This window comes from Emiliania huxleyi (genome assembly GCF_000372725.1).
Source record: "Emiliania huxleyi CCMP1516 unplaced genomic scaffold EMIHUscaffold_53, whole genome shotgun sequence".
NCBI lineage: Eukaryota > Haptophyta > Isochrysidales > Noelaerhabdaceae > Emiliania > Emiliania huxleyi.
This window is the reverse complement of record NW_005198017.1, coordinates 16,638-41,057: the sequence shown is the minus strand read 5'-3', so window position 1 is coordinate 41,057 and position 24,420 is coordinate 16,638. Positions and strand designations below refer to the sequence as shown.

The window sequence follows — 24,420 nt, the reverse complement described above, 5'->3', positions numbered from 1 at the left end:
GGCTTAACGGCTTCCGTCGGTCGTCCCGTGACTGATCGCGCCGCCGCGTTGCACAGTGGATACATGCTCTCGCGCGTGGCGTTGACGGTTGGCGCACGTGGCATCCTGAAAGGCCGCGCCTCGGGAGTCGAGCTGCCTCGACACAGCCGCGAGGGCGGACACTGGCCCTGCACGAGCCGGCTGTCGGGCGCCGCTCTGGTGCTCGCAGCGGTGCAGCTGGAGGCGGAGACTCAACCTCCACCTCCGCCCCGCCGCCAGATCCATCGGACTGAGGGCGGCTGGAGCTGCAGCACGATCTGGAACTACGTGCTGAAGGGCGACGATGCGACCTACCTGGCCAACTTCCGCTGCACGCGGCGCCAGTTTGATGATCTCGTTGGACAGCTGGAAGCCGGGGCGCCATACATGGTGAGCAGGCAAGGCGGGCGGGGCAACCCGACACTCTTCCGACCTCTTCGCTTCAAGGTGGCGGTCTGCCTCTATTTCCTGACACAGACGGGTGTCACCCCCAAGACCTGCGGTGACGCTGCCAGCTGCGGCGAGGCTACAGTGAGGTCGTACCTCGACCAGTTTGCCGCTGCAGTCATGCTTGTGCTCAGGCCCATCTACATGCCCAACACGCCGCCATCGGCGGCGCAGCTGGACAGGGTCCGCTCTGAGTTTGCAGCACGGCGGGGAGTGCCCAACGTTGCGGAGGCTTGCGATGGGACGCATGTTCCGATTGACACCCACGAGAGCGACTACCGAAACTACAAGGGCTGGCACTCGATCCTGACAGTGGCGTTCGTCAACTCGTTCCATCTCTTTGTTTCTGTCGACACTGGCCATGCCGGGCGGTGCGGAGACAACACGGTACTCAAAGACAACCGGCATCTGGCGGCGATCAAGTCGAGTGAGTCTCGTTGCCCGCGCTGTGTGCCCTCTCACCTCTCTTGCACCATAGCACTCGCTCGCTTGGCCGCGCTCCCAACTGACAGTCTCCCCCGTAGGCGAGGCGGCGCGCCGGGCATGGCTGGGCCCGAACGGCATGATCATCACCGACGGCGGCGCGAGCGATGGCGACGGAGTCATGTTCCAAGGCTACTCCAACCCGAAAACGGAGCAGGAGCACTGGCTCAACTTTTGCCATTCGTCGACGCGCTTCTTTGTCGAGGAGACTTTCGGCCGGTGGAAGAACCGGTATGCCGCTAGTATGAGTACGCACTTGGGCCTAAAGGGACTCTCAGCCGAAGCCCACGACACTCCGCGACACGCCGCGCGCCCCTCAGGTTTCGCTTCCTGCTCCACTGCGCGCACGGCTTCGGCCACAAGCGGCTCTCGCAGCTAATCTACACCTCCGCTATTCTCCACAACATGTTTACCATCCACCAGCAGCGGGAAGGTGGGCCAGAGCTCAGCATCTCGGACATGTCGTCCGACGAGGGCTGGCAAAACTTCTTCGACTCCTTCAAGGCGACGGCTTGCCCCTCGTGCACCGAAAGAAAGAAAGAAAACAGACACCCCAAGGGAGGGATGGGAGGACGGCACGCCGCCACCACACAGGGATTTTAAGGAGAGGAGTGTGGTGCTAGCCGTCGCCCACCCTAACCCTTGGTCGTCTGCCTCTTTCTATCTCCCTTCGCAGTCCCTCGCCGATTCTCGCTGCAACCTTCATGCCACCTCGCGGTCGTCCCACTCTCGTCGTTCTCCCTCCTGTCGCTTCCTCCTCTGTCTGTCGCGTCGCTCTCGTCTGCCTCATCCTGCGACGCCGCCGCCGCCTGCCGATCCCTTGCTCTCGCGGCTTCTCCCGCCTTTCGTAGCGGCGGAGCGCGCCCTCTAGCACTTGGAGCACTTGGAGTGCAGTCGGTAACCTCACATCCAGGGCCGAGGAGCTAAGAAGCGCACCCAGCTGGCCGGATGGTCGATATCGGGCTACGGGCTAGAGAGCCCTGACCCCTAGGGGGAGTGCGCGTTCGCAGGGCAAGGGCTGTAAAGTAAACACGGGTCTCCGAGGGTTGGCCCCGCGTACCGGGTTTCCCCTTAACTGCAGGACGCCCCCTCTACTCGGAGCTGATAACCACCACACTGCACGCCCCACACCACCACTCCGCGCTTACTCGCACAGGCCACTTGAGTAGACCCCCCCGCCCGAGGGCTCACCTCCCGTCTTCCCAGGGTCCCGATCCTCCTTGGAATGGATCACTCGCGATCGAACTTTTCTTTGCCCTCAAGCCCGCTCGGACAACGGCTGCCGAGGACTCCACCAGTCGGCCCAGTTGCTCGCCTTCGCTCGCCCGGCATCGCGGAATGTGGTCGTCCGGGGCCTACGGCTCGGTGTCCGCGACCTTCTCCTCTCGCGGCGTCGGCGCCGTCGAGCGGGCACCCGCCGCGCCCCGGCCGGCGCTCCGCAACGTCTCCAACGGTGGCTCTGCCAACGGCGGCAACAAGGGCGCGCCTTCGGCGGCGCCGCCACCATCCTCGCGCCTGGCGGGCAGCATGCGGGTGACGCGGCTCGCGGCGGCGCGCCAGCGGCAGGCCGACCACCTCGGCGATCAGCAGCAGGGGAAGAAGGGGAAGCGGGCCGCTCTCGCGCCCGCTGAGGAGGCCATGGCGGTCGACTCGGAGGGCAGCGAGGGCCGCCGGGCGCGCCCGTGCGCGCTGCAGTGCGCGCACATCGCGCACGATATCTTCGCCTACCTGCGTCTGCGCGAGCTCCGCCACCGCGTGCCGCCCCACTTCCTGGCGTCGCAGCACGACATCAACGCTACCATGCGCGGCATCCTCGTCGACTGGCTGGTCGAGGTGGGGGAGGAGTACAAGCTGCAGCGCGAGACGCTGCACCTGTGCGTCAACTACATCGACCGCTTCCTCACCCACGTCCCCGTCGCCCGCTCCAAGCTCCAGCTCGTCGGGGTCGGCTGCATGCTCCTCGCGGCAAAGTACGAGGACGTCTCCCCGCCGACGGTCGACGACCTGGTCTACATCTCGGACAACACGTACACGCGGGACGAGATCCTCGCGATGGAGGGCGCCGTCCTCCAGCGCCTCAACTTCGACCTCTCCGCAGTCACCTCGATCGCCTTCCTGCCCCGCTTCTGCACCCCGCTGCTCGCCGCCGACGCGACGGCGCTCTGCTTCTACCTGTGCGAGCTCACGCTGCCGGAGGTCGGCTTCGTGCAGTTCATCCCGTCCGAGGTGGCGGCCGCCTCGATCCACCTCGCGCTCCACACGCTCCGCCTCCCCTCCTGGAGCGCCGACCTCGAGGCGCCCCCCCCCCCCCCCCTCCCCCGCCCCCCCGCCCCCTCTGAACCGCGGCTCCTCGACGCGGTGCGCCCCTCCCCCGCCCTTGCTGCACCGCCGGCCCGCCCCGCTCGACCGCAGGCCGTCACCGGCTACTCGCGCGCGCGCCTCGCCGGCTGCGCCTCCGCGCTGTACGACCTCCACCGCACGGCGGACGTCGCCGCCCTGCAAGCCGTCCGCGAGAAGTACAGCAGCCGGCGCTTCTTTGGCGTCTCGACGCTGCAGCCCGCACCGAGCTCGCCTGTCGCGGCGTGACGCCCGCACGAGCTCGCGCGAGCGGCGGGGTCAGCGTGCTCCGGCAGCCGTAGAGGCTCCCGGCCTGCACTCTCCCCGCCCTCCTAGACGCGCCGCCCGCGGCAGAGGGGGTCGCCCCTCTGTCGCGCAGCCCGCATCACAGGCCACCTGCCACCGGCCTGCGCTTCTCTACTATTGCGCCCCGCCTCCCTTGAGGCGGCGCCCCTCTCCGCAGACCCCCCGCCGTTGGGTGGTCGGCTCTGCGGGGCCTAGCTCCCGAGACTTTTCCGTTCATCACACCCGAGCAGCACCCGAGAGTCCATGCCGCATGTGCCCCAGGCCCTGGGGAACGAGGAGTTATTCCGCGAGGCTGTGAGCACTCTCTTCTGCTGTGTGATTGTCTCGTGGCACGCTTCTGTGGGGTATCTTAACAAAAGAGAGAGAGAGATTTTTAGCAATACCAAACAACTGAACTCTAACACTCACACGTAATTTGGGGCCTGGAGCCCTGTTCACGCGCGCGCGAGACGTGCAGACAGGGTTGCCAGGTGAGAGCGAATGGCGCGGTTCACGCCTCGCACAACAGAGAGAGAGATGCGCTCTGCATGGTGGGACATAAAAGAAAGCGAGTACTTGGGCGAGTAGGCCGTGCGGTCAACGCTGCCGCGCGCGACTTTGCGCGCGAGGCGGCGCAGCTTGAGAACGGCGGTGGGCGAGAAGCCGCCGCCGAACGTCTCGTGGAGCAGCAGGTTGAAGTTGTTGCGCTTGACAAAGATCGCGTCGTGGTAGAAACCGCGATGCGCCTTGACGTAGCCGTGGCCGGTCTTGTGGGAGAAGGGTTGGCTGGGCTGCCCGCGCGCCTTGCAGCCCATGTTCAGGCGGCGGGCCTTCTCCTCGGTGTTGCCGAAGGCGTAGGAGTGGCCAACGGAGGCGGGCGTGCCGCCACTCGAGGCGTTGCCAACGCCCGGCGAGGAGGTCTTGAGCAGGTCTTGAGGAGGGGCGTCCAGAGCTTGACTTCATTCACCTCATCGCATCCTCCTGGCCCCGCATGGGGTTCTGCGAGGTCAGTCTTGTACCCCTCATTGTACTGCCGGGTTTTGTTGTTAACAAAAGTGAAAAGACAAAGGTGTACAAAATGCGGGCGGGGACGTAAAAAAAGACGCGGAGATGTACGACGCGATACTCGCATACCTACGCAAAATGGCGAGCGCGAGCGACGCGAAGGTGCGACGTCCGCTCACACCTGCTGAAAGCTCACTTAAAAAGAAAAAATTATGCGAAACTCGGCGTGAAGGCCGACGCTGAGCGGACTCGCCCCCTTGCCCTTCCCCAAAACTGCCCTTGGTTGCGGCGACGCTGCCCCTGTTGCTGCGCCGCCCCTCTCTCAGTCCGATGCTCTCTCTCCTCACCGTACCGCTCGGCCTGCCCTTCATTGGAGGCAGGCTGAACCACATCGGCGGCTTGGCGGGCGGAACGTCGGTGGCGGCGGTGACCAGCTCGCCGCCGCCAAAGCAAGGCGGCGGCACGAGCGGAGGGCACTCGCTGGGCTGTGGAAATTTCTGCGGGCAGGGCTGGTGCAACGGCGGGCACCACAGCGAGTGGGACGCGGACGGCAACCACTGCGGCCCTCACTACGGGCCTCCACAGATGACAAGGAGCGGCAGGCCGTCGTGCGCCGATAGCTGCTGCCGATCTCACGACATCTGCTGCGCGCCTGGCGGCAATAATCCGCCCTTCTCCACCATGCTGACCAAGAGCTGCAACCGCGAGATGCTCAATTGCCTCTCCCACTGCGTCTCGAGCGATTCGTCCTGCACGTCGACCGGCAGCTTCAAGTTTGGCGTCTCGGTCTCGATGGTCTCGATGGCGATGGGGATGGCCCAGGACTGGTGCTGCGGCCACCCGTGCCCAACTCCGGCGGAGCTTCAAGCCGCGTCGGCGCGCAAGCACGCCTCGACCGCGGGGGTCGCCGCGGCACCAGCGGTGACGGCCCAGCAGGCGCACGCTCCAGTCGTTTCACGCCGCCCGCCGCCTCCGAGCCCGAGGCCTCCTCCTCCAGCTCGCCGCCGCCCCGCCTACGGCTACGGCCGGTGGGGCACCGGGTGGGGCACCGCCAACACGCACTATACCGGCTTTGGGCTCGTTGCCGAGGCCGCAGCAAGCGTGCCGACCGCCGGCGGGCCGGGCGGGCTGACGCTACTCTTGGCCGGCCTTGCTGGCTTTGTGCTCGCCGTCGTCGTTGTGGTGAAGAAGGGGCTCCGCAAGGCGGGCGCGGGCGAGGGCTCGGCGGCGGCGGAGCTCTATTAGAGGTTGAGGGCAGACAGGCTGGTCAGGCCTTCCCGTTCGGGCCGTTGTGAGTGTTCTGTAGTGGTCGTGGATTGTGTGCCGTGCGTGTCGTCTTGTGTATGATAGGATACAGTGTATGTCTGTGTGTAATGTGATCTGATGTGGGAGCCCTCAAAGAATTTGTAGCCGTTGCCGTTTGCGAGGTGTGTCCCTTTGTGAGTTGCGTCCGTTTCGACCGTGTTTATCGAGAATTAGAGAGCTTGATCCTTGAAGTGGTTGCCGTGAAGCATCCCGCGGCACAGTGGTTCACACACTGTGATCACTGTGGTTTGTGATCTGTGAAGTGTGATCTGTAAGGAGTAAGCTCAGGTGGTCCGCCCGCAGGCGCATTTTGTATACCGAGGCGGTGCCCGGTGCCGAGCGCAGGCAGAGCCCACAGGTCGGACCTTAAAACAGCATTGTAAATCCCTGCACCCTGGGCGAGGGTGGTGGAGGGGGGAGGCGGAGGGGGCCGGCGGCGGAGCAACCGCACCTGCACCTCCTCCCGGCGTGCCGGGAGTCAGCCAGGATGTCATTCCCCGTGATCCAGACCGCCCCGTTGGAGGTTAGACCGCTCGTCTAGCCAATCAGCCTTAAGCGAGCGGTCTGGCCGTTGGAAACTGGTTTGTATTTAATATGTATGTGTATCGAAGGTGAAACACAGTTAGACCAACGACTGGGACACCAGGATAAATAATTAAAACGGAGACGAGGGGTGGGAGAAGGACAGGGTCCCCACCTGCACGAGCAGAGGTGCAGGATCTTGGAAAGAAGAAAGAAACACACAGAAACTCAAATGAGGGGAAGCTGGATCTTGCAGGATTCTGGAGGCTGTTTCCCGTTAGGTTAGGTTCGGTAGAAATGAAGAATATTGCAATAGTCTGGCTCGGACTGGACACCAACGCGGTATGGGTGGACGCGAGACAGAAGACGACGACACGCGCAAGCTACAAAAAAGAAAGAAAACACGCCCAAGGGATGGGAGAATGACGGCACGCCGCCACCTGAGCCCTGGCTGTCAGGCTGTCAGGTGCTGTCAAGTGATCTGTCGGGCTGTCGGGCACTGTCAGGCACTGTCAGGTGCCTCTGTAAGACCAGCTCGTGCTGTCAGGTGCTGTCAGTGCTGTCACTGGTTGGGTAGTAGTCTAAGTTCTGAGCCTCGAGGCTGAGCGGGTCTAAGTGTGACTAGTCACGCTGGGGTGCTTACGCGGTCTAAGATCAGCGAGAGCCTCTTACATCGGCTAAGTCGGCCGTGGCACAGCCTGGGGCCAAGAGGCTCCCACCGTGATCAACGATACGGCGCTAGCCCCCAAATTTTCTTCGCCTGCGGCGGGCGCCTTCTAATCCGGATCGATCCTTCTCATGCTCAGCAATCGCCGCCTCAGCATCCTCCTCTTCCGATTCTCGTTGCTCTTCTTGAGCGCAATCTTCAAGCCAAACAGTTCTCACAAATAGCCTCAAGCTCAAACAAACGCATGTCAAGGAAGCCTGTGTATGCTGGTCCTCTTTGAACGATCCGCGCGTGAGGTAGATCTAGCATAGGGCCTTGTTGGCAGCAGCCAGCTTGTTGCGCTGCTTCGTTGCGATGAGCTGATTGGGATCGCAGAAGTGCATGCCAAGCACCGCCACGATCTTGAAGCAGAACACATCGCAACCGCATCGTCCGCACTGCCATCGGCATGCCGCGCCCGCCGCTTCGCCGCAGCCGCCTTAAGACACGCATAGCGGCAGCACATGGTACGGTGCGCGTACTTGAGCAGGCGTTGCGCGCCGCAAGTAGCGCACTGGCCCTGGCGATATGGCGTCGTGCGTCGTGCGCGGCATACGTTGTCGGGACGTGTCCAGGTATTTTTCGGGTAAACCTCGAGCTTTTCAGGTATACCCGGAGTTGGCCTTGTGTCGTCTAAGTTCATGGCGCCCGACCATACAGCGTCTAAGTCTGAGCCCGGCTCCGTGCGGGGGCTAAGTTGAGCGCTCGCTCGCTGCAGAGGCTAAGTGTAGAGCGACCCTCTAGCCCTACTACCCAACCATTGGGAGCGCAGATGGCGGCGCAGGCGCAAGCGCAGGCGGCGGCACAGACGGGCGGCCACCCCCACCCAGTATAGGCATATGACTGTAGGGCCCCAGAAGGCTAGCTGGTAGCTTCATTTGTAGTAGCACAGCCGCGGGTCCGCAGAGGTGGGGCGGGGTTGAGAGAGATACCCATGACTCGAACCCATGACCATCCCATGACTACATGGACATGGACCACACTGTTCTCTCACATGTCTTTGCATGAATACAGTTTTGTTATACCCTCATGGGGCACAAGAAAGAGGCTGCACGGCCTGTGTACAGTCTGTGCTGCTCAGGTGCTGCTGTCGGGCTGGTTGGGCTGTCGGGCTGTCAGCGCTGCTGTCAGGCCACTGTGAGCTGTCGGGCTGTCGGGCAGCTGTCAGGCTGTCACGTTAGGGCCTGACAGCGACGGGGGTCGCCTCTGATGTCAGGCTCTGCTGCCAGGCTGTCAGATACGTGCTGTCAGCCTCTGTCAGAGAAAGTGCTGTCAACGAGTCGACGCTGTCAGGCTGTCGGGCACTGTCAGGCGCTGTCCGGGGTTTGCTGTCAGGCTGCCAGACCAGGGCTCAGGCCGCCACCACACAGGGATTTCTCACGGGAAGGAAGGTGTGTTGCTAGCCGTCTCCCCCACCCACCCAAATAAAGAATTTTTCAAATAAAGAAAGAAAACAGACAAACCAAACGAGGGATGGGAGGTCGGAGGAGGACAAGGTCCCCACCTGCACGAGCAGGATCTTGGAAGGACGATCAGGGACACAGGGGAACGGGAGCGGGGAGCGCATCGCGACTCGGAGGGGGGCTGGGCAGGGTTCACCCACACGACAGGGTCCCAGGGATTCCCCTTCTCGTATAGGACAAAGTCGCACCCGGCGGCACGGGGGCAGGCGCGGGCCTTCTACTGGTTGCGCTCTCCTAGTTCTCCTGCTCCTGACAAGGGACAGCGACAGGTTCGCAGCTCGGTGGACTCCCTATACCACTGGCGATCTCTCTCGACTGCGACCTGCCTCCAGTTTCTAACTGGCAGTCTCTCGCTACCACAAGGCACACTGACAGGGGTGGCAGGGGCGGCGGCAGGAGTCTCCCGCCACATACTATGTGGGCTTCGCTTGAGGTGCGTCCTGTGTGTGTCCTCGTCCTTGAGGTCTTGAGGGGGTGGATGGAAGGAAGAGGCTGTGTGTCTGTGCATGCATGCATGTGTGTGCGAGAGCGAGTGTGCGTGTGTGCGTGCGTGTGTGTGTGTGTGTGTGTGTGTGTGTGTGTGTGTGTGTGTGTGTGTGTGTGTGTGTGTGTGTGTGTGTGTGCGTGTGTGTGTGTGTGTGTGTGTGTGTGTGTGTGTGTGTGTGTGTGTGTGTGTGTGTGCGGGCGCTGTGCGACCCGGAGGGCCTGGGTTCCAGTGCGCGCCAGTCCCGTGCCCAGTGTCGTGCGAGGGATCACTGTAGTGAGCGTCGGGCTGGTGGTTCGACACCGCGCTTGGAGCACTTGGAGTGCGGTCATCAACCTCACGCCGACGTGGGTGTAATTCTTTGCGGTCAGCACGCACAAGCCCGGCTCCAGTCTCGAGAACGCAGATCGACCAAGGCTGACCGCAAAGAAACCTTTCGCACCGGCGGAACAGCGCAGCCCGCCCCGGTGCGCTAGCCAGCTACAATAAGCTGCACGCACGTCTGCAGACCGCAAAGAGATGCCGCAGCTCACAAACGAGAGGAACAAGACCATGGTGGCGGGAGCGACCGCAGGTGTCGCAGAGGCTCTCGCCACAATGCCGTTCGAGGTTACAAAGAATCGCATCCAGATGGGTGAGCACTCAGACGGTGCCGGTGGCCGGGTACAGTCTGCGTAACTTCTGCTCGCATGATAGGCCACGGACCGCCCGCGATCCTTCTCAACGCGCGTGATACCGTCGCGAAGAAGGGTGTGCGTGGCCTCTACTATGGTCTGCAGCCGCAGCTGCTCCAGGTCTCCGCCAAGTCGTCCCTCCGCTTCGTGGCGTTTGAGACGTACCAGCGCATGCTCCCGGGCAGCACGTTCACGTGCGGCATGCTCGCGGGGCTGACAGAGGCGCTTGTGCTGGTTGCGCCGACCGAGCGGCTCAAGATCCTGCGGACGGCGGAGCTCAGGGCCGGGGCTCACTCTGCCGGCGCGTCTTCGTCCGTCTTCCACGCGGCAGGCGCGCTCGTCCGGGAGCAGGGCGTGGCGGGCTTGTGGCACGGCGCGGCGCCGACAGCGGCACGGCAGATGCTGGCGAACGGGCTCCGCTTCTTCTTCTACGACCACTTCAAGGCGGCGCTCAAGGGCGTGTCTGGGTCGGCGGCCATCGCGGGTGGGATGACCGGCGTCGTATCTGTAGTCCTCACGAACCCGGTCGACGTCGTCAAGACGCGCATCCAGGCAGCGCCAGCAGGAGGCGGGCTAGGCGCACAGGTCGGCACGGTGCGGGAGATGATCGCAGCGGAAGGGTGGGTCACCCTCACCCGCGGGATGAGCGCGCGCGCCCTGAAGATTGGCTCCGGGCAGGCGGTCATATTCGGAGTGTTTGACTGTGTTAAGCGGCGCCTCTAGGGGTTGGCCTCTCTATACGCTCTAGACTCTAGTCCACGTAGGCACGGCTCTACGTACGTTTTTCGGCATGGCCACCGTGTGGGGCAGCTGCGTTTCTAGTTGTTCTCAGTGGTGGTATTGGAATTTGTATTATACGTACGTACAAGGTATACATGGAATATTCCATGTACCTTGTAGGTTACCTTGTACGTACGGCTTTACGTATAATACACGATACACGCGCGAGGTGGCGGGTGTGAGACTCGAGCAAGGAGCATGGACTCGAGCGCGACTCCCGTCTCACCGTAGGACACCGACACCGTCCCGCAGCACAAGAGAGCACATAACGTAGCCGACACACAAACCGATGCAACTCTCTCGATCCCACAGACCGCGAACGCAGAGCTCGACGCAAACTAAGCGAGAGAAGGGACGTCCGCAGCGTCCAGATCTCGCTCAGGCCGCCGCCGCCTGCAGCGGCACGCGCTTCCACGCGCGAGTGCCACGCACCGTCGACCCCTCCAGCGGCGCCTGCAGCATCGCAAAGCCATCCAGGGGATCCTCCCGGCCGGGCGACGGTGGGCGGAGGAGCGGCGAGTGCGAGTCCGCATCCTCTCCGCGCGTGTACACCATGTACATATACCCCATCACGTTGAGGTGCGTCCCGTCCGAGTACTGCAGCCGCGGGTCGTGCGGCGCCACGCTGTACCAAGAGTCGATCCGCACGGTGTCGCCTTTGGTCCACGCCAGCGGGCCGGTCGAGGCGTCGGCGCAGGGCGACATCTGGACGAGGTAGCCGAGCTCGTCGCCCGCGACGCCGCGCTCGGCGCCGTAGCGCGGGTACGAGGTGCACACGCGCCGCTCGTTGACGAAGAGGGAGATGTTGAGTGCGCCGACGTGCTGGTGGCCCGCGGCGAAGAGGACGGTCACGTCGGTCGGGGTCTCGAACTCGTACTGCGCCAAGTGCTCCGGCCTCCGCTCGTCGCGCAGCACGGCGTAAAAGGTGGCGCAGTCGGGCGCGGTGGCGACGGAGATGTGCACGGGCGCGACTGCGGCCAGCTCTCGCGTGTAGCTGACACGATAGCGCAGGTAGAAAGTCTCGGCGGGCAGGTCGGCGCGCTGCGCGGGACAGGAGCCGACGCCGTCGTAGTCCCGCTCGCCGCAGCACTCGAAGGTGCCGTTCTGCGCGGCCGTGCACTCCTTGCCCTTGCCCGGCGCGTAGTAGCACTCGTTGCACTCCTTGGCCGCGGCCTCAGACAGGCCGTCGATGCGGAGCAGGTGGATGTTGGCGCCCCACTCGACAGTCTCGTCCACAACGTAGCCGTATCCGGCGGGCAGGTTGACCGGGTTGTGTCGCGACTCTGCGCCGACTCCAAACACGTAGGGCACCGTCTCGCAAATTTCGTTCCTGTGCCGATTGTTGATGGCGACCCAGTGGTGGTCGTATATCTTGGAGAGCGGGACCGGCTTGTGGTCGGCGTCGACGATGTCGCCCCAGAAGCCGGTGATCGCATACCGCCCCGCTGGCATCTCGAGCCGAGTCTTGCGCGGGTTCGTGAAGATCATGTGGCCTGGCCTCAGGGTAACGCCCGAACTGAAGTACTCCTCGGTCGTGACGTTGTACGCCTTGGACTCGTGTAGAGAGACGCTGCGGCTTCGCAGCTCCCAGGACACCGCCGCCGAGAAGGCGATCGCGGCGCAGAGCATTTTTCGAGGGGAGGCGAGAAGACCGGGGCGAGGCTTTCCCCTTCAGACCAGAATTCGTTTCCGCTCGAGAAGAATTCTGCGGTCTGGGAAGCATCGGCAGGGGTTATGTGGGGCCATACAGACATGGGTGCGGAACAACGACAAGACCAAGGCACGGGCAGAGGAACGAGAGAAGAATATAGGGTGGATAAAGCGCCTTTTCACGGCATGGAGGGTGAGCCACGCCGAACGTACCGAACGTAGAGCCGAGCGGAAGGCAGCGGGGGAAGACGACTCCGAGGAGGACGAACCAGTGGAAATTCAGTTGTCAGATGTCACGATGCACCCGAAGGGGACCCCAGCGCCGGCATCATCCGTAGAGGCACGAGTGTTCGAAGAGAGAGTGGACCTGAGCAACGATATGACTTGGAGGCAAATGCTCGGAGTGGGAGTCAGAAATGTGGTCCTTGCGCGAGGGGAGCTCGATACACTCGAGGGGCCAGGATACGCCGCGAGGAGGACGGAGTTGCGCCGAAAGGCGAAAGAAGCCGCGAGAACAAGGGACCGGCAGGCGGCGGCGTTGGGGCAAACGTAGATTTCCTGCCCAGCGTAAGGATATTTCTTTCATTTATTTCGTCTTTATTTCGTGCCCCACCACGGCAAATTTGCGAGAAATTTCTTCGCCCTCAAGTTTCGACCCTTTCCGTTTCGCCCATGTTGGACACCCATGTTGGACCAGGCACCGTGCGGGCCTGCCGTGCCTTGCTTGAGCCGGCAGGCCCGCGCGGCAGTGATGGTGCGCCTCCGCGGAGAGGCTGACGCTGGTCATCGGTCAGCGGTCAGCGGTCATCGGTCACCGGTCAAGCAGGTCATCGGGCGTCAGTGTCATTCAGGCGTCAGTGTCATTCGCGTCAACCTTGCCACCAAAACCCACGCCAATCTCAACCTTCGAAAGCAATGAGCGACGACGACATGGACACGGAGTACCTCGCCACCCTGCAAGGTGCCGCTGCCGGCGATTCCGCACCGCAGGAGGAGACAACCATCCAGTCTGCGCCTGCCTCGCCAGTGCGAACCGAGGAAGCGCTGGAAGGCATCCAAGTTCCCGGCGTGGGCGGAGGCGGCGCAGATCATCTTCGCGTTCACGCCCAACTCAGCCGCGGCGGAGCGTGTGTTCTCCATGCTCAAGTCAATGTTCGGCGACCAACAAATGGAGACCTTGGCAGATATCATCCAGACGGCCTTAATGCTCCGCATCAACGAGCGCCGCGTGGGCTGAGTGAGCACAGTATGATTGGGAACAGTACTCGTATATGAATAGTAGGATCTTGTCACAGGCATGGTAAATTTCCGGAAATTTCTCCTTCCGAACAAGCCTGTCATATTTCTCAAAATATTTCGGGAAATCTACGTTTGCCCCAACGGCGGCGTCACAGGACGAGGCAGAAGGGAACGACGCGACAGAGGAGGAAATGACAAGGGAGAGAACGACGAGAGTGGGACGACCGCGAGGTGGCATGAAGGCTGCAGCGAGAAGCGGCGAGAGACTGCGAAGAGAGATAGGAAGAGGCAGACTCCCTAGGGTGGGCGACGGCTAGCGCATCACACACCTCTCCTTAAAATCCCTGTGTGGTGGCGGCGTGCCGTCCTCCCATCCCTCCCTTGGGTTGTCTGTTTTCTTTCTTTTCTTTGGGGTTATGTGGGAGTCCACCGCGCACCGCGCTGCGAGCCTGTCGTGACCCTTGTCAGGAGCAGGAGAGCCCCACCTGTCCCCCTGATCGTCCTTCCAAAATCCTGCTGTGCAGGTGGGGACCCTGTCCTCGTCCCATCCCTCGTTTGGCGTGTCTGTTTTCTTTCTTTCTTTCTTTAGGGGTTGTGTGGTGGCGGCGTGCCGTCCTCCCATCCGTCCCGAGGCGGCATCTTCTTTCTTTTTTTCAGGGGTTGCACTCGCGGCGTGTGCCTCGGCCGCCTCTGGTAGCGTAGCGCGGCATCGCTCTAGCTCGCGGCTGGCGGTGGCGGAAGACCCGGGCATCGCGGCCGTCCCGGGTTTATTGCGCTCGCCATGTTCCGTCATCTGCTCGGGCTGCTTGCGGGTGTCGCGGCCGCCGAGGGCGGTCCCACTGCGGGCGACGCCAGCGGCTCGGACTGCATCGGAGTGCACTCGACGGAGCCGACGCTCTCTCCGCCCGGCTTTGAGACGGCGACTGCGGGCTCTGTCCTGAACATGCCCGAGTCGTGGCCAGCTGCCCAGCAGGTACGGAAGCTGGTCGAGACGGGCCTCGTCGGTGCGGGAGTCTTGCACGTATCCGCTGCCCGAGTCCGCGTGGCCGCCGCCGCACTGCTCCTCGGAGGGGCGGCCGCGTTATCCACGGGTCCAAAGGGCGGCGATCCCTGCCTCGTGGACGCGGGCGTGCGGATCTGCCACCCTTCCCTCATCGAAGAGATGCAGCGTGCGACCGCTGCTGGCGCAGAAGCCGACATCCCCACGGGTGCACGCAAAGAGCGCCGTCTCGCCGACGTATGGAACCAGACGCTTCACACAGTGCTGAGCCACAAGGCTGACGCTGGGCGACTCGCCATTCTACGTTGGACCAAAAGCGGTGCGCGAGCAGTTGAGCCAAAAGCGGTGCGCATCAGGCCTCGATGTCAACGGCGCCCTAGTCACAGGCACAATCCCAGGCAAGCCCCGCAAAACCTCGTGCTGCACTACGAGTTGTGCCCGGTGCGGAGCGACTCGGCGCCTCCCCGCTTGCCCGCGGTCCTTCTGCGCCTACGGCTCGTCGAGTCTCTGCTGTCGCTGCTAGCAGCGGGGCACGCAGGCACGCCCGCAGTGGTCGATGCGTTCGCGTGCTTCGATGCCTCCTCGTCGAAGGGTCCAGGGTCGTGCCAAGAGCGGGAGCGGGCCACAGAGATGACGCTGGAGGCGCTGGTCACAGATCATTTGCTGCGAGGCTCGGGTTGGTTCAACTACTCGCCATTCTACGTTGGACCGCCGGTTTTAAGAATCACGGGCGTTCACTCACTCGCTCTCACGGCCATGCAACGGGTCCAGCTTGCGACGGAGGCGCATCACCTCCGCAGCCTGCAGCCAGAGATGCAGCAGTACCTGCCACCCTGTGACATTTGCCAAAACACGACGATCATGTCTGCTGCTGAGCAGCGCCACGCGACCAGAAGGAGCGCCACTCGGGCGATCGTCACGTTCGTGAGCACGCCGAGCTATCTGGTATCGGCCCGCGTGCTACTGCATAGTTTGCGCTCGGCTGGCTCCCGACTGCCGATACTCGTTGCGGTGCTGGAGCCCTCAAGCCCGGCACTCAAAGCGCTGTATCGATCGGTTCGTCGCATGATCGATCGAGACTTTGGAGCTCGCCCCCACCAGGTTAGCATTGTACAGTGGGGCGTGGTTGCACCACCAGCTCACTCCCGCGAACATCCTCGTTGGACGCGCAACTACGCCAAGCTGCACCTTTTTGGCATGCGTCAGTTCGACGAGATTCTATACGTCGACTCGGACGCAATCGCCCTGCGCAACGCCGACGATTTTTTCTCGAATCCCATCGTGCGCAAGAGCACAGCGCGGTACCTCACCGTGGCAGACTGGGGCGCCTGGACGCGGCCGCCGATGGACGCCAAGGCCAACGGTGGCGTGCTCTTCGTGCGGCCGTCGACGTCTCTCCTCAGCTGCATGCTTTCGACTTTGCGCAAAGCAAAGGCGACTGACTTCAGGTCGGCAGAGGCCGAGCAGGGCTTTCTACGGTTTATCTTTGGCGACAGCGCTGCGGTGCTGCCTATCACATTCAACATGCAGAAGAGCAACAAGAAGCACAACCCATCCGTGTTCTCTCTCGACCGCACCACCTTCTTGCACTTCACCGGCACCAAGCCTCACGCCACCTGGTCGCGCAGCGCCTTTCTGGCGCGCTTTCGCCCGTCCGATCTGCGCAAGTGCCTGGCTGCGGTCGACCAGATTGACGACGAAGACCCAGCCTACGATGAGCTCACTGCCGTCTGGCGGCGCTCGTACTTCCGCCTGGCGCAGCTCGGCCGCTATCTGAGCCTGTTCGTCGCATATTACAACCGCGCCTCGTGGGCTCGCATTTGGCCCGACCTCGGCGCTTGGCATCCCTCTGACGCGTTGGTCCCACTCTCGCTCACACCCAAGCCGGTGGACCCTAACGGACTGACGATTCAGAACGAGTTGCCGTCGCTGTCCGACCCAGCGAAGCAGCTGCAGCTCGGAGAGAGCGCCGCGCTGCTGGCAATCGCCAAATCTAAGTGGTACGACAAGCAGTGGGTGGGCTTTGCCACGTACAACGAGCAGACGAAGGCGGTGTGGCAGGAGGGCGTCTCGCTCGACTGGGTCAAAGTCGAAGAGGCGATCCTCGCGAGCCGAGAAGACGGCGCACCGGGCGCACCCCGCACCGTGCTTTTCTGGTATGGGATATTCGCCGGCGATTACTGGCGGCTGCTTGACCTGCACCACGCGGGGATGCGCCGTGTGCTGCTCCAGACGCTGCGTGATATGAACCAGCAGCCGTCGCGGCGGGGGCTAGCGCCCATCGACGTCTCCCTCATCGACCGCCAAATGCCGCCTGATCGATTCTGGCCATTCGGCAACTACGTGATCATGCCCGCGCCCCTCCTCCGAGAGTACGCCATGTTCCTTGAGGACTTCGTGGAGGCGTTTGTTGCGCGTTACAACGCAACGTGCCCCTTTAGCACGATGGAGCTGTACACCGCCCGCTGGGCTGACCGCTGCCTCGGCTACGTGACGGAGCGGCTGATTCACGTGTGGGCAGTCAGCAGCGGCGTCGAGCTCGTGTACGCGGTTGACGACCCCCAGGTGCGGTACCTCGCGACGTGCACGCGGCAGAGGGTCTCGTGCACCGCGCGCGATGAGGTCACGTACCATCCGTCCTTCGTGCAGAGTCTGCTCAGGTCGCGTTTGGCAATTTTTGGAGCTGCGTGCGTGTGCGTCGCCGCCGCCGCCGTGGTGGCGATGCACGCTGTGCGGCGGCTGGCCGCCCGCGGCGCACCGGACGCCGCGCTCTCCCGAGAATATCTTCCTCTTCGCCCTCGGGCAGTATCTCAGCATTGAAGCATGAGATTTCTCGCCGATAGGCTCTGATGCGAGGTAAGCCCTGCCACTCTGCCACTCTGCCACTCTGCCATGGCGAGGTACCGCACTGGCCTCTTGCGCACCGAGAAAAGGTCGTCGGCGTTGTGAGACTTCTTTTTATGTATGAAAATGAATGTAAAAGAGGGCCATCGCGAGTTTTGGGCACCGGGAGGGTGGACGCGTCCAAAGGGGGGGGGTCGGAGGGGGGGGGGCGGGTACATCGCAATCTCAATCTTAGTACACACATCCTAGCACACATCACGCACTTCCTCTGTGGCGCCTCTTGGTCTTGCGTGGGGGTCGTCGTGTGGATATACGGGGCCGGATATGAAGTTGAAGAAAAGAAAACGCCGCCGGAAGTGCGCCTCGCCAATTACTCGCATCTCGGCAGCAGCTCGTCGGCGGACCCTACCACGCAGCGCCTGCGCCGATAGAAGGACAGCAATTCTCGCCACGTCGGGTCGGCCGCGAGGGTCGCCTCGTCTCCCACGATGACGAGCCCCCGGCGGGCCCGCGTGAGGGCGACGTTCAGCCGCCGGTGGTCGGCGACGAAGCCGAGCTGCCGCTTCGCGTTGGAGCGGACGGCCGAGAAGACGATGAGCTCCTTCTCGCGCCCCTGGAAGCCGTCCACCGACTTGACCTCGACCTCCTCCTCGCACAGCGAGCGCTGCAGCAGCAGCGCCTGCGCGTTGTACGGCGTGATGACGCCCAAGTCGCACGGCCGCGGGTCGCCCGCGTCGAGCAGCGCGCGCACGAGCCGCGCCACCACCTCCGCCTCGGCCGCGTTGGAGTACGAGGTGCCGCCCTCGTCCTCCGGCGAGCGTGGCGCGTCCGCGCCGCCCGGCTCCGCCGCGGAGCGCTGCTCGGGCCCGCGCACCGCCACAAAGGCGACTGGGAAGCCGGCGTCCGGCCAGCGCAACCCGGCGGGCGGAGGCCGCTCCTCGGGCCGAACGGCAGAGCGGAGGAGGCCGCCGTAGAAGCGGCGCGAGCTGAACTCGGCGAGGGAGGGGTGCATCCGGTACTGCGTGTCGAGCAGCAGCGGCTGCACGCCGCTCTCCTGCAGCCGCTCGAAGAGCGAGGTGCCCAAGCCTTCTCGGCTCGCAGCGATGTCCGTCACGGTGGGCGGCAGCTGCTGGCTGTCCCCGACGAGGACCAGCTGCTGCGCGCCAAAGAGCAGCGGCACCAGGCTCGTCGGCTCCGTCGCCTGCGTCGCCTCGTCGATGAGGCACGTCTCGAACGACAGCGGCTCGCCCTCGCCGCCGCCCCGACCCTCGCCACTGCCGCCGCCGCCGCCGCGGTCGAGGAGCTCGAGGAGCCTGCCCGCCCCGACGCACGACGCCACCACAACCTCGGCCGCCTTGAGCAGCCGCAGCGACGCCGCCGCCTCGGCGCGTCGAACGGCCTGGAACGCCTCCGACACGCCGCCGCCCGACCCTCCGCCCGCCTGGCGGCTCCGCTGGGCGGCGCGGAGTCTGTCGCGCGCGGCGGCGACGGGTGCACTCCGCTCGAGCGCCGCATCGAGGGTCGCGCTCCGCAGCGACTCTCGCACCGACGCGGGCTGCCCGACGCGGACAGCGCACACGCCCGCCGCCAGCAGCCCCTCGAGCAGCTCGTCGGCAGCGACGTTGGAGGCTGCTGCGGCCAAGACGCCGCCGGCGCCGCCATCCCGCTGCTGGCGCATCCGCACGGCGGCGGCCAGCAGGAAGCAAGCCGTCCTCGTCTTGCCGCTCCCCGCCGGCCCTTGCACTAGAGTGCAGCGCCGCGCGAGGGCGGCTCGCACCACCGACAGCTGACTCGGGTTCAGCCGCTGGAGCAGCTCGCCGGCGTCGGCCTTGGTCGCGGCCTTCGCCGCGGCGCTCGCACTGCCCCGCCGGCCGAGGAAGGCGGGAGGCAGGCTCGCGCCCTCCGCCAGCGCGCCGCCCGCCGCGCTGCCCGCGGCCGGCGTGGGCGGAGAGGCAATGAGCGAGCGCAGCTCCGGGCAGAGGGTGCTCGGCGCGAGCCGCGGGTCCGAGAGAGCGGCGACGGCGGCGCTGCAGCGCTCGAAGGGCACCGCAGACGCGCCACGTGCGAGGCAGAACGGGTGCGCCGTCGCGGCCTGCCGCCGGCCCGCTGCCGGCTCGAGCAGAGCGGGCAGCTGCCGCACGACGATGTGCAGCGCCGTGGCCGTGCGCTGCGACACGACACCCTCGATCGCGCCCTCGGCGGCCTGGCTCGCCGGCGCTCGGTCCTCGAGCCAGGCGGGGAGGCGCGGAGTGCTGCCCGAGCACAGCGTGACCACGTCGCCCGTGGCAAAGCGATGGAAGGGCAAGGCTGCGCGGATGGGAGAGAGGCTTCCGCCGCCGCCGCCGCCGCGGGAGGCGCGCAGCGAGCACTTGAGAACAGGCTCGCCGAAGCAGTCGGGGAGACGCATCACCTCCAGGTCTTTGAGCAGCCAGCCCTCCCGCTCCAGCCTCCGCTCAGGCCACTCTCTCAGCTGCTCACGAAGCAGGTCCTGCTCCGACCGCCACTCGGAGAGCAGGAGGCTCTGCCAACGCGAGTCGTACTCGCGAAGCGCGTCGTAGACCGCCGACCGCCTCGCCGCGCGACTCCTCCCACCGCCGCCGCTGCCGCGACTCTCTCTGCCGGCGGCTTTGTGCGACCATGCTTGCGTCTCCCACACGCGTGCGGCACGGTCGCCGCTGGGCTTCGCTGCGCTGCGACCACGGCCGGCGCGGCCACGCGCGCGTGCTAGGCCATCGACGCAGCACGGACAGGCGAGCGCTGCGAGGAGGCCGGTGACAAACAACCGACTCACGAGGCCGACCGCCATGTGGCAAATCAAGACACAGAGCTGTCGTGTGAGATCGAATGAGAAAAAGCAGGAGCACCTATTGTAAGTGCACTCCAACTGCACACTGTCGTGGCCGAGGTTGCCGCCAAAGCCGCCGCACACACACAAAAGAAAGCTGAGCGGCTTCCTACCCGGATAGGGGGTCTGTCCCCACTGACTCGCGCCAAAACGCCCTACCTACCTACCCACCTACCCCCAGGCCGCGCAGCGAAGCGAAAAAAGAAGAAAATTTATAATTACGGGCTATCTACGGCCCTTTTGGGCCAAACAAGACCAACCTACCTACCTCCCTCTCTGGGAGGGGCCAGCCAGTGGACTAACATAAAAGAAAGCGCGCCGGGAAGGAGCGGTTCGGGCTGTTGCAGGGGGCACGAAATTAATTTTTTCTGAAAGCTGAGTTGATTTGATGTGCGACGGACGGACGTACAATCGCGCCGAAATGTCCGACACGTTCCTCGCGGCCGCCTCCCAGCGCGCGCTAGACCTCAGCCTCCCTTCAGCGCCTCTTGCATGCCGCGGCGACAGCCTGGCTCTGCTTGATGCGCAGCCCGGCGACAGCGACTCTGTGTTCTTTGTGTGGCTGGCACCGTATCTTACTGCCACTGAGGTTCTGCCTCTGCTGAGCGTGGCACGGGCGTGGCGAGACGCAGGGGAAAGCTCCAGGCTCTGGAACGCTTGGGCGCCGTTCTCCTCACGCCAGCAGTGCGTCGAGCTCCTGCGGGAGCGGGAGCGCATTCGCTGCAACCTCGTCCGCTATTACTGCCTGCTTGTGCAACACCACCGGGGCGAACTCGCCCACCAAGAGGAGCTACGCGATGCTCGCCCTGTGTTTGTGGAATGGGCGCGAGGGAACTTGGAAGCAAGCGAGTCTGCCCTTCGCGGCTTACTAGCCTTGATTCCGTCGGGAGGGACGTCGGGTGAGCAGCAGCTAGCTGATTGCTTCAGACGGGCGATTGAGTCAGAATGCACCAGCTCGGTGTCGAGGTGGGCGGGGCTCCACAACGCGCCACTTCCGGCGGGACTCAGCTCGTTCTTTCATATAGCTGCTGAGGTTGGCATGCTGAGCGCATCAGCCGACGGAGTTTCGTTCGACGGTCACGGCCGGCTTGGTGAGTTGTCTTTGCTCGAGCCTCACCGTGCAGCACAGCCCCGCTTGCTTTTGAACGATGCTGGCGCGCTTTTGCTCCTGGGCACCAACGCCTACGATGACGACCAAGATTGGCTGTGTGTCGAATGGAAGGCGGGCACTGAGCCGGGGAGCTTCACCTTTAGCCGATTCGTCACCTTCCACTGCTGGGATGACGACAGCCTCGCGTCGATCGGCTACGCCTTCTCTGATCCCGAGCCGGAGTGGGAGCGTGCAGCAGAGGAGCGCCCCGACCTGATCGCCGCCGGCCTTAGGGAGCGACTTGTGCGGATGGAGGCAGTGCGTCACGCCGAGGGTGGGCGAGGTGCGCCAGCCTCTCTCATGGCTGGTGAAGCCGTGATGGCGAGCTCGAGCCACTGCATCCGCCACGCCGTCTTCCCAAGCTTCGAGGCGGTCCTTGCGGGGCTAGTGGATGAGCTGCGCGCGCGGCGCGACCAGGCGCTCGGAGGGCGGTGGGGGGAGTGGGAGTGCTTCACGTGCCCCGGATATGGGAACTGGCGAAACTGGCATCCTGTGGAGGTTTCCGAATCTGAATATCGGGGCTCCTAGGACCTAGCCACCACTTATTTTTTGGCACGGTGCGCGCTGTGCCTCGGGTTCGTGCGTCTTGACAGGAAAAATAGACGGGCCGCGGTCGAGCGAGGGCGTCAGGCGTGGAATAACCGCGCTGTGGTGTGTGGCGCGTCTGGGGGTGGCGCGCCTCTCTGCGCCTCTCACACTAGTCTCACTCTCTCCGCCCCGCTCCGCCTCCGGCCGTGCGCCGCGCGCCGCCCCGGCGCCGCCGGCCCGCCGCCGGCGCCGGCGGGAGAGATGTCGTGACGCCGCGCCGCTCTCGGTACGGCTCTCTCATATGGCAGTGTCAGGAGCAGTGTCGGGTGCGGCTACAGTGGCACCCGACCCCCCGAAAGGGTAGGCAGTAGGGCGCCCGACCGCGCGACTGCCGACTGGGAGTTTTTCGCACAATCAACCGTTGCGAAAAAACCGAACGACGAACAACAACGCGAGACCGAGAGCGCCAGCGCGCACGGCCGGGTGGCGGCGCCGCCGCCGGGCCCGGGGTGCGGTCCGCGGCGTCGTCCGTTCGGGTTCGCGTCGCCGCGCGGCGAGCTCACATGAAAAGATGTTCTGTGTTTCTCCCTCCCCCTCCCCCTCTTCTCCTCTTTCACAATCACCTCCGCGCCGACACGACGCACAAAACAAGCAAGGCTGCAGCGCCCGCCCGCCTCACCAATCGTGCATCGCGGCGGTCTGCATCGTGAGAGGTGCACGCTCCTCCTCGTACTCGATCTCGCGCCGCCCGCGCCGGCGCTTGCTCTGCGCACCGCTGCTGCCCGCGACTGCCCTCCGCTCGGGCGCGAGCCGCTTAGGCGCCGCCGGCCGAGCGGCAGGCGTCGGCGGCCGGCCATCGTCGTCCTCGCTGGGCGGCTCTCCGTCCTCGGACTCGGACTCGCCGTCGCCTGCGCCCAGGGAAGGCGGGGGCGAGCGCCGCAGCGGTCACGAGGGGGCAGAGATCCGAGTGGGAGAGGAGAAGCAGGGCGGGGCGCGCCCTCGCTGTCGCTGCCGCCCTCGCCGCTGTCCCCCTCCTCGCCCTCCTCGCCCTCCTCGATCGCGCCGTCGCTCCACCCCTCCTCCTCGTACTCGTACTCCTCCTCGTCCTCCTCCTCCATCGCCACAAAGTCTCCCTCCTCGCCTTCGCCCTCGCCCTCCTGCACGGGCGAAAGAGGCGGTGGGGCAGGGAGGGGGCGGGGCGGCGGGCGCGACGGGGCGCGCGCCGACGGGAGAGGGGGGGGGCGGGTGGAGTGGCGGGGGGCGGGCGTGGGGTGGGAGGCGCTTCGCCTCCGCCGCCCGCCGCTGCTTCTCTGCCTCCGCCTCCGCCTCCTCTGCGTCGAGCGCGCTCTCGTACTCAGCCATCGGGAAGTTGTAGATGTCGCCGTAGGTGCCCTGCTTGAGCCGCGCGAGCAGCTCGCGCTCGATCGACCGGTCGAGCAGCGCCGCCTTCTCCGCCTTGGCCTCGCGCCTCGCCTCGCGCACCTCCACCTGCGGCGCGGGGAGGGAGGGAGGCGGCGCCTCAGCCTGCCTCAGCCCTCCCGGTGCACGGTTGGCGACGCAGGCGGCGCGCCTTCTTGTGCACTCGCTCCAGCGTGGGCTGTGGCTTGAGCCGCAGCCTCCGCTTGCGGATCAAGTACTGCGTCATCTTGGTCAGGCGCTGCTTGCACTTGTGCTTGACAATCTCTGGCCAGTACTCGAGCTGCAGGCGGCCGGCGAGACGCCCCACGTCAGGGCGACGGGGGGAGTGGAGAGGGGCGCCGACACAGCGGGAGGAGGCGCGCCTGCGAGTCAATCATCGCCAGCGCCTGCGCATAGTTCTTGGGCAGCAGCACGCGCTCCCACAGCTGGTTGGGCAAATGCGCGCGCTCGACGGTTTTCATGCAGAGGTACAGTCGACCCTCCTTCTCCTCGATCGTGGCATACCTGCGCCGCCGCGGTAAACGGCCGGCTCACCTCCGGGCCCATCCCCGACGGAGGTGTGCGAGGGCCAAGCTCACTGTGAGTTTGCGAGCGGGCAGCTGGTGCGGTTGCAGAGGCCGGTCACGTTGTACTGGTTGCGGCAGAAAGTCTGCGTTCGCGTCTTGGCCTTGAAGGAGCAAAACCGCTGGTTGATGATGGTCCAGACGACGTCGTCGGACTGCATCGCGGAGCAGCGGTGCGGAGGCGCAGGATTGGCGCTCGCTGGTGCTGCGTGCGCTGCTTGTGTCGCGTCGACGCGAAGTCCTCTTTTCTTTTTTCCGGAGCAGCTCTCCCCGCAACTTTCTCGCTAACACGCGCGCCCCACCGAGACTGTGGTGGGCGCGCTGCGGCCGCATCTAACCTCGTCATAGTGCCACGACGTGCGGGATAGATTTTTGTTTTCCTAGATTTAGCCCTTTTTTGCCTTCTTTTTTTCGGCCGGAAACGCCTGATGTCGCTCGTGCGTGTCGTCATCATCTGTCCCGCGTCCACCCATACCGCGTTGGTGTCCCAGTCCGAGCCTGGCTTTTCTTGAGCACTTGAGCACTGGCTGGATAGGGTCGGTTCCGCATGGTACGGGACCCCTCGATCGTCTCGCCCACCCTCACTGGTGTGTTCATTGGGGGGGGTCATAACAAACACGGTGCAGGATCGAGGTGCACGCTGCCGAAGCAGTGTCGTCCCCCCTCTCCCCGA

The 24,420-nt window shown here is 64.6% G+C and overlaps 7 protein-coding genes across 7 annotated transcripts; 4 read left to right on the top strand and 3 right to left on the bottom strand.

Annotated features, from left to right (window-relative positions):
- Nucleotides 1-2,586: 2,586 nt before the first annotated feature.
- EMIHUDRAFT_66751 (hypothetical protein) lies at nt 2,587-3,534 on the top strand (the record flags this gene model as incomplete). The annotated part of the gene is made up of 2 exons (XM_005765818.1): nt 2,587-3,306; nt 3,361-3,534. The coding sequence occupies 2 exons, from the start codon at nt 2,587-2,589 to the stop codon at nt 3,532-3,534; spliced, it is 894 nt and encodes a 297-aa protein (XP_005765875.1).
- A 1,280-nt stretch (nt 3,535-4,814) lies between these two features.
- Nucleotides 4,815-5,956, top strand: EMIHUDRAFT_437080 (hypothetical protein). Its single transcript, XM_005765817.1, has one exon. It carries the CDS (start codon nt 4,906-4,908, stop codon nt 5,818-5,820), a length of 915 nt encoding a protein of 304 aa, XP_005765874.1. The 5' UTR covers nt 4,815-4,905; the 3' UTR covers nt 5,821-5,956.
- Nucleotides 5,957-9,574: 3,618 nt separating this feature from the next.
- On the top strand, nt 9,575-10,452 carry EMIHUDRAFT_103758 (mitochondrial succinate-fumarate transporter; the record flags this gene model as incomplete). The annotated part of the gene is made up of 2 exons (XM_005765816.1): nt 9,575-9,689; nt 9,752-10,452. 2 exons carry the CDS (start codon nt 9,575-9,577, stop codon nt 10,450-10,452), a joined length of 816 nt encoding a protein of 271 aa, XP_005765873.1.
- A 435-nt stretch (nt 10,453-10,887) lies between these two features.
- On the bottom strand, nt 10,888-12,138 carry EMIHUDRAFT_212502 (hypothetical protein; the record flags this gene model as incomplete). The annotated part of the gene is made up of 1 exon (XM_005765815.1): nt 10,888-12,138. The coding sequence occupies one exon, from the start codon at nt 12,136-12,138 to the stop codon at nt 10,888-10,890; it is 1,251 nt and encodes a 416-aa protein (XP_005765872.1).
- Nucleotides 12,139-14,179: 2,041 nt separating this feature from the next.
- EMIHUDRAFT_212500 (hypothetical protein) lies at nt 14,180-17,218 on the top strand (the record flags this gene model as incomplete). Its single annotated transcript, XM_005765814.1, has 1 exon — nt 14,180-17,218. The coding sequence occupies one exon, from the start codon at nt 14,180-14,182 to the stop codon at nt 17,216-17,218; it is 3,039 nt and encodes a 1,012-aa protein (XP_005765871.1).
- A 394-nt stretch (nt 17,219-17,612) lies between these two features.
- On the bottom strand, nt 17,613-20,048 carry EMIHUDRAFT_212499 (hypothetical protein; the record flags this gene model as incomplete). Its single annotated transcript, XM_005765813.1, has 5 exons — nt 17,613-18,443; nt 18,588-19,082; nt 19,290-19,466; nt 19,653-19,812; nt 19,879-20,048. 5 exons carry the CDS (start codon nt 20,046-20,048, stop codon nt 17,613-17,615), a joined length of 1,833 nt encoding a protein of 610 aa, XP_005765870.1.
- Nucleotides 20,049-22,440: 2,392 nt separating this feature from the next.
- EMIHUDRAFT_103754 (hypothetical protein) lies at nt 22,441-23,908 on the bottom strand (the record flags this gene model as incomplete). Its single annotated transcript, XM_005765812.1, has 6 exons — nt 22,441-22,673; nt 22,715-22,922; nt 22,978-23,253; nt 23,348-23,464; nt 23,598-23,688; nt 23,763-23,908. The coding sequence occupies 6 exons, from the start codon at nt 23,906-23,908 to the stop codon at nt 22,441-22,443; spliced, it is 1,071 nt and encodes a 356-aa protein (XP_005765869.1).
- Between the last annotated feature and the right edge of the window lie 512 nt (nt 23,909-24,420).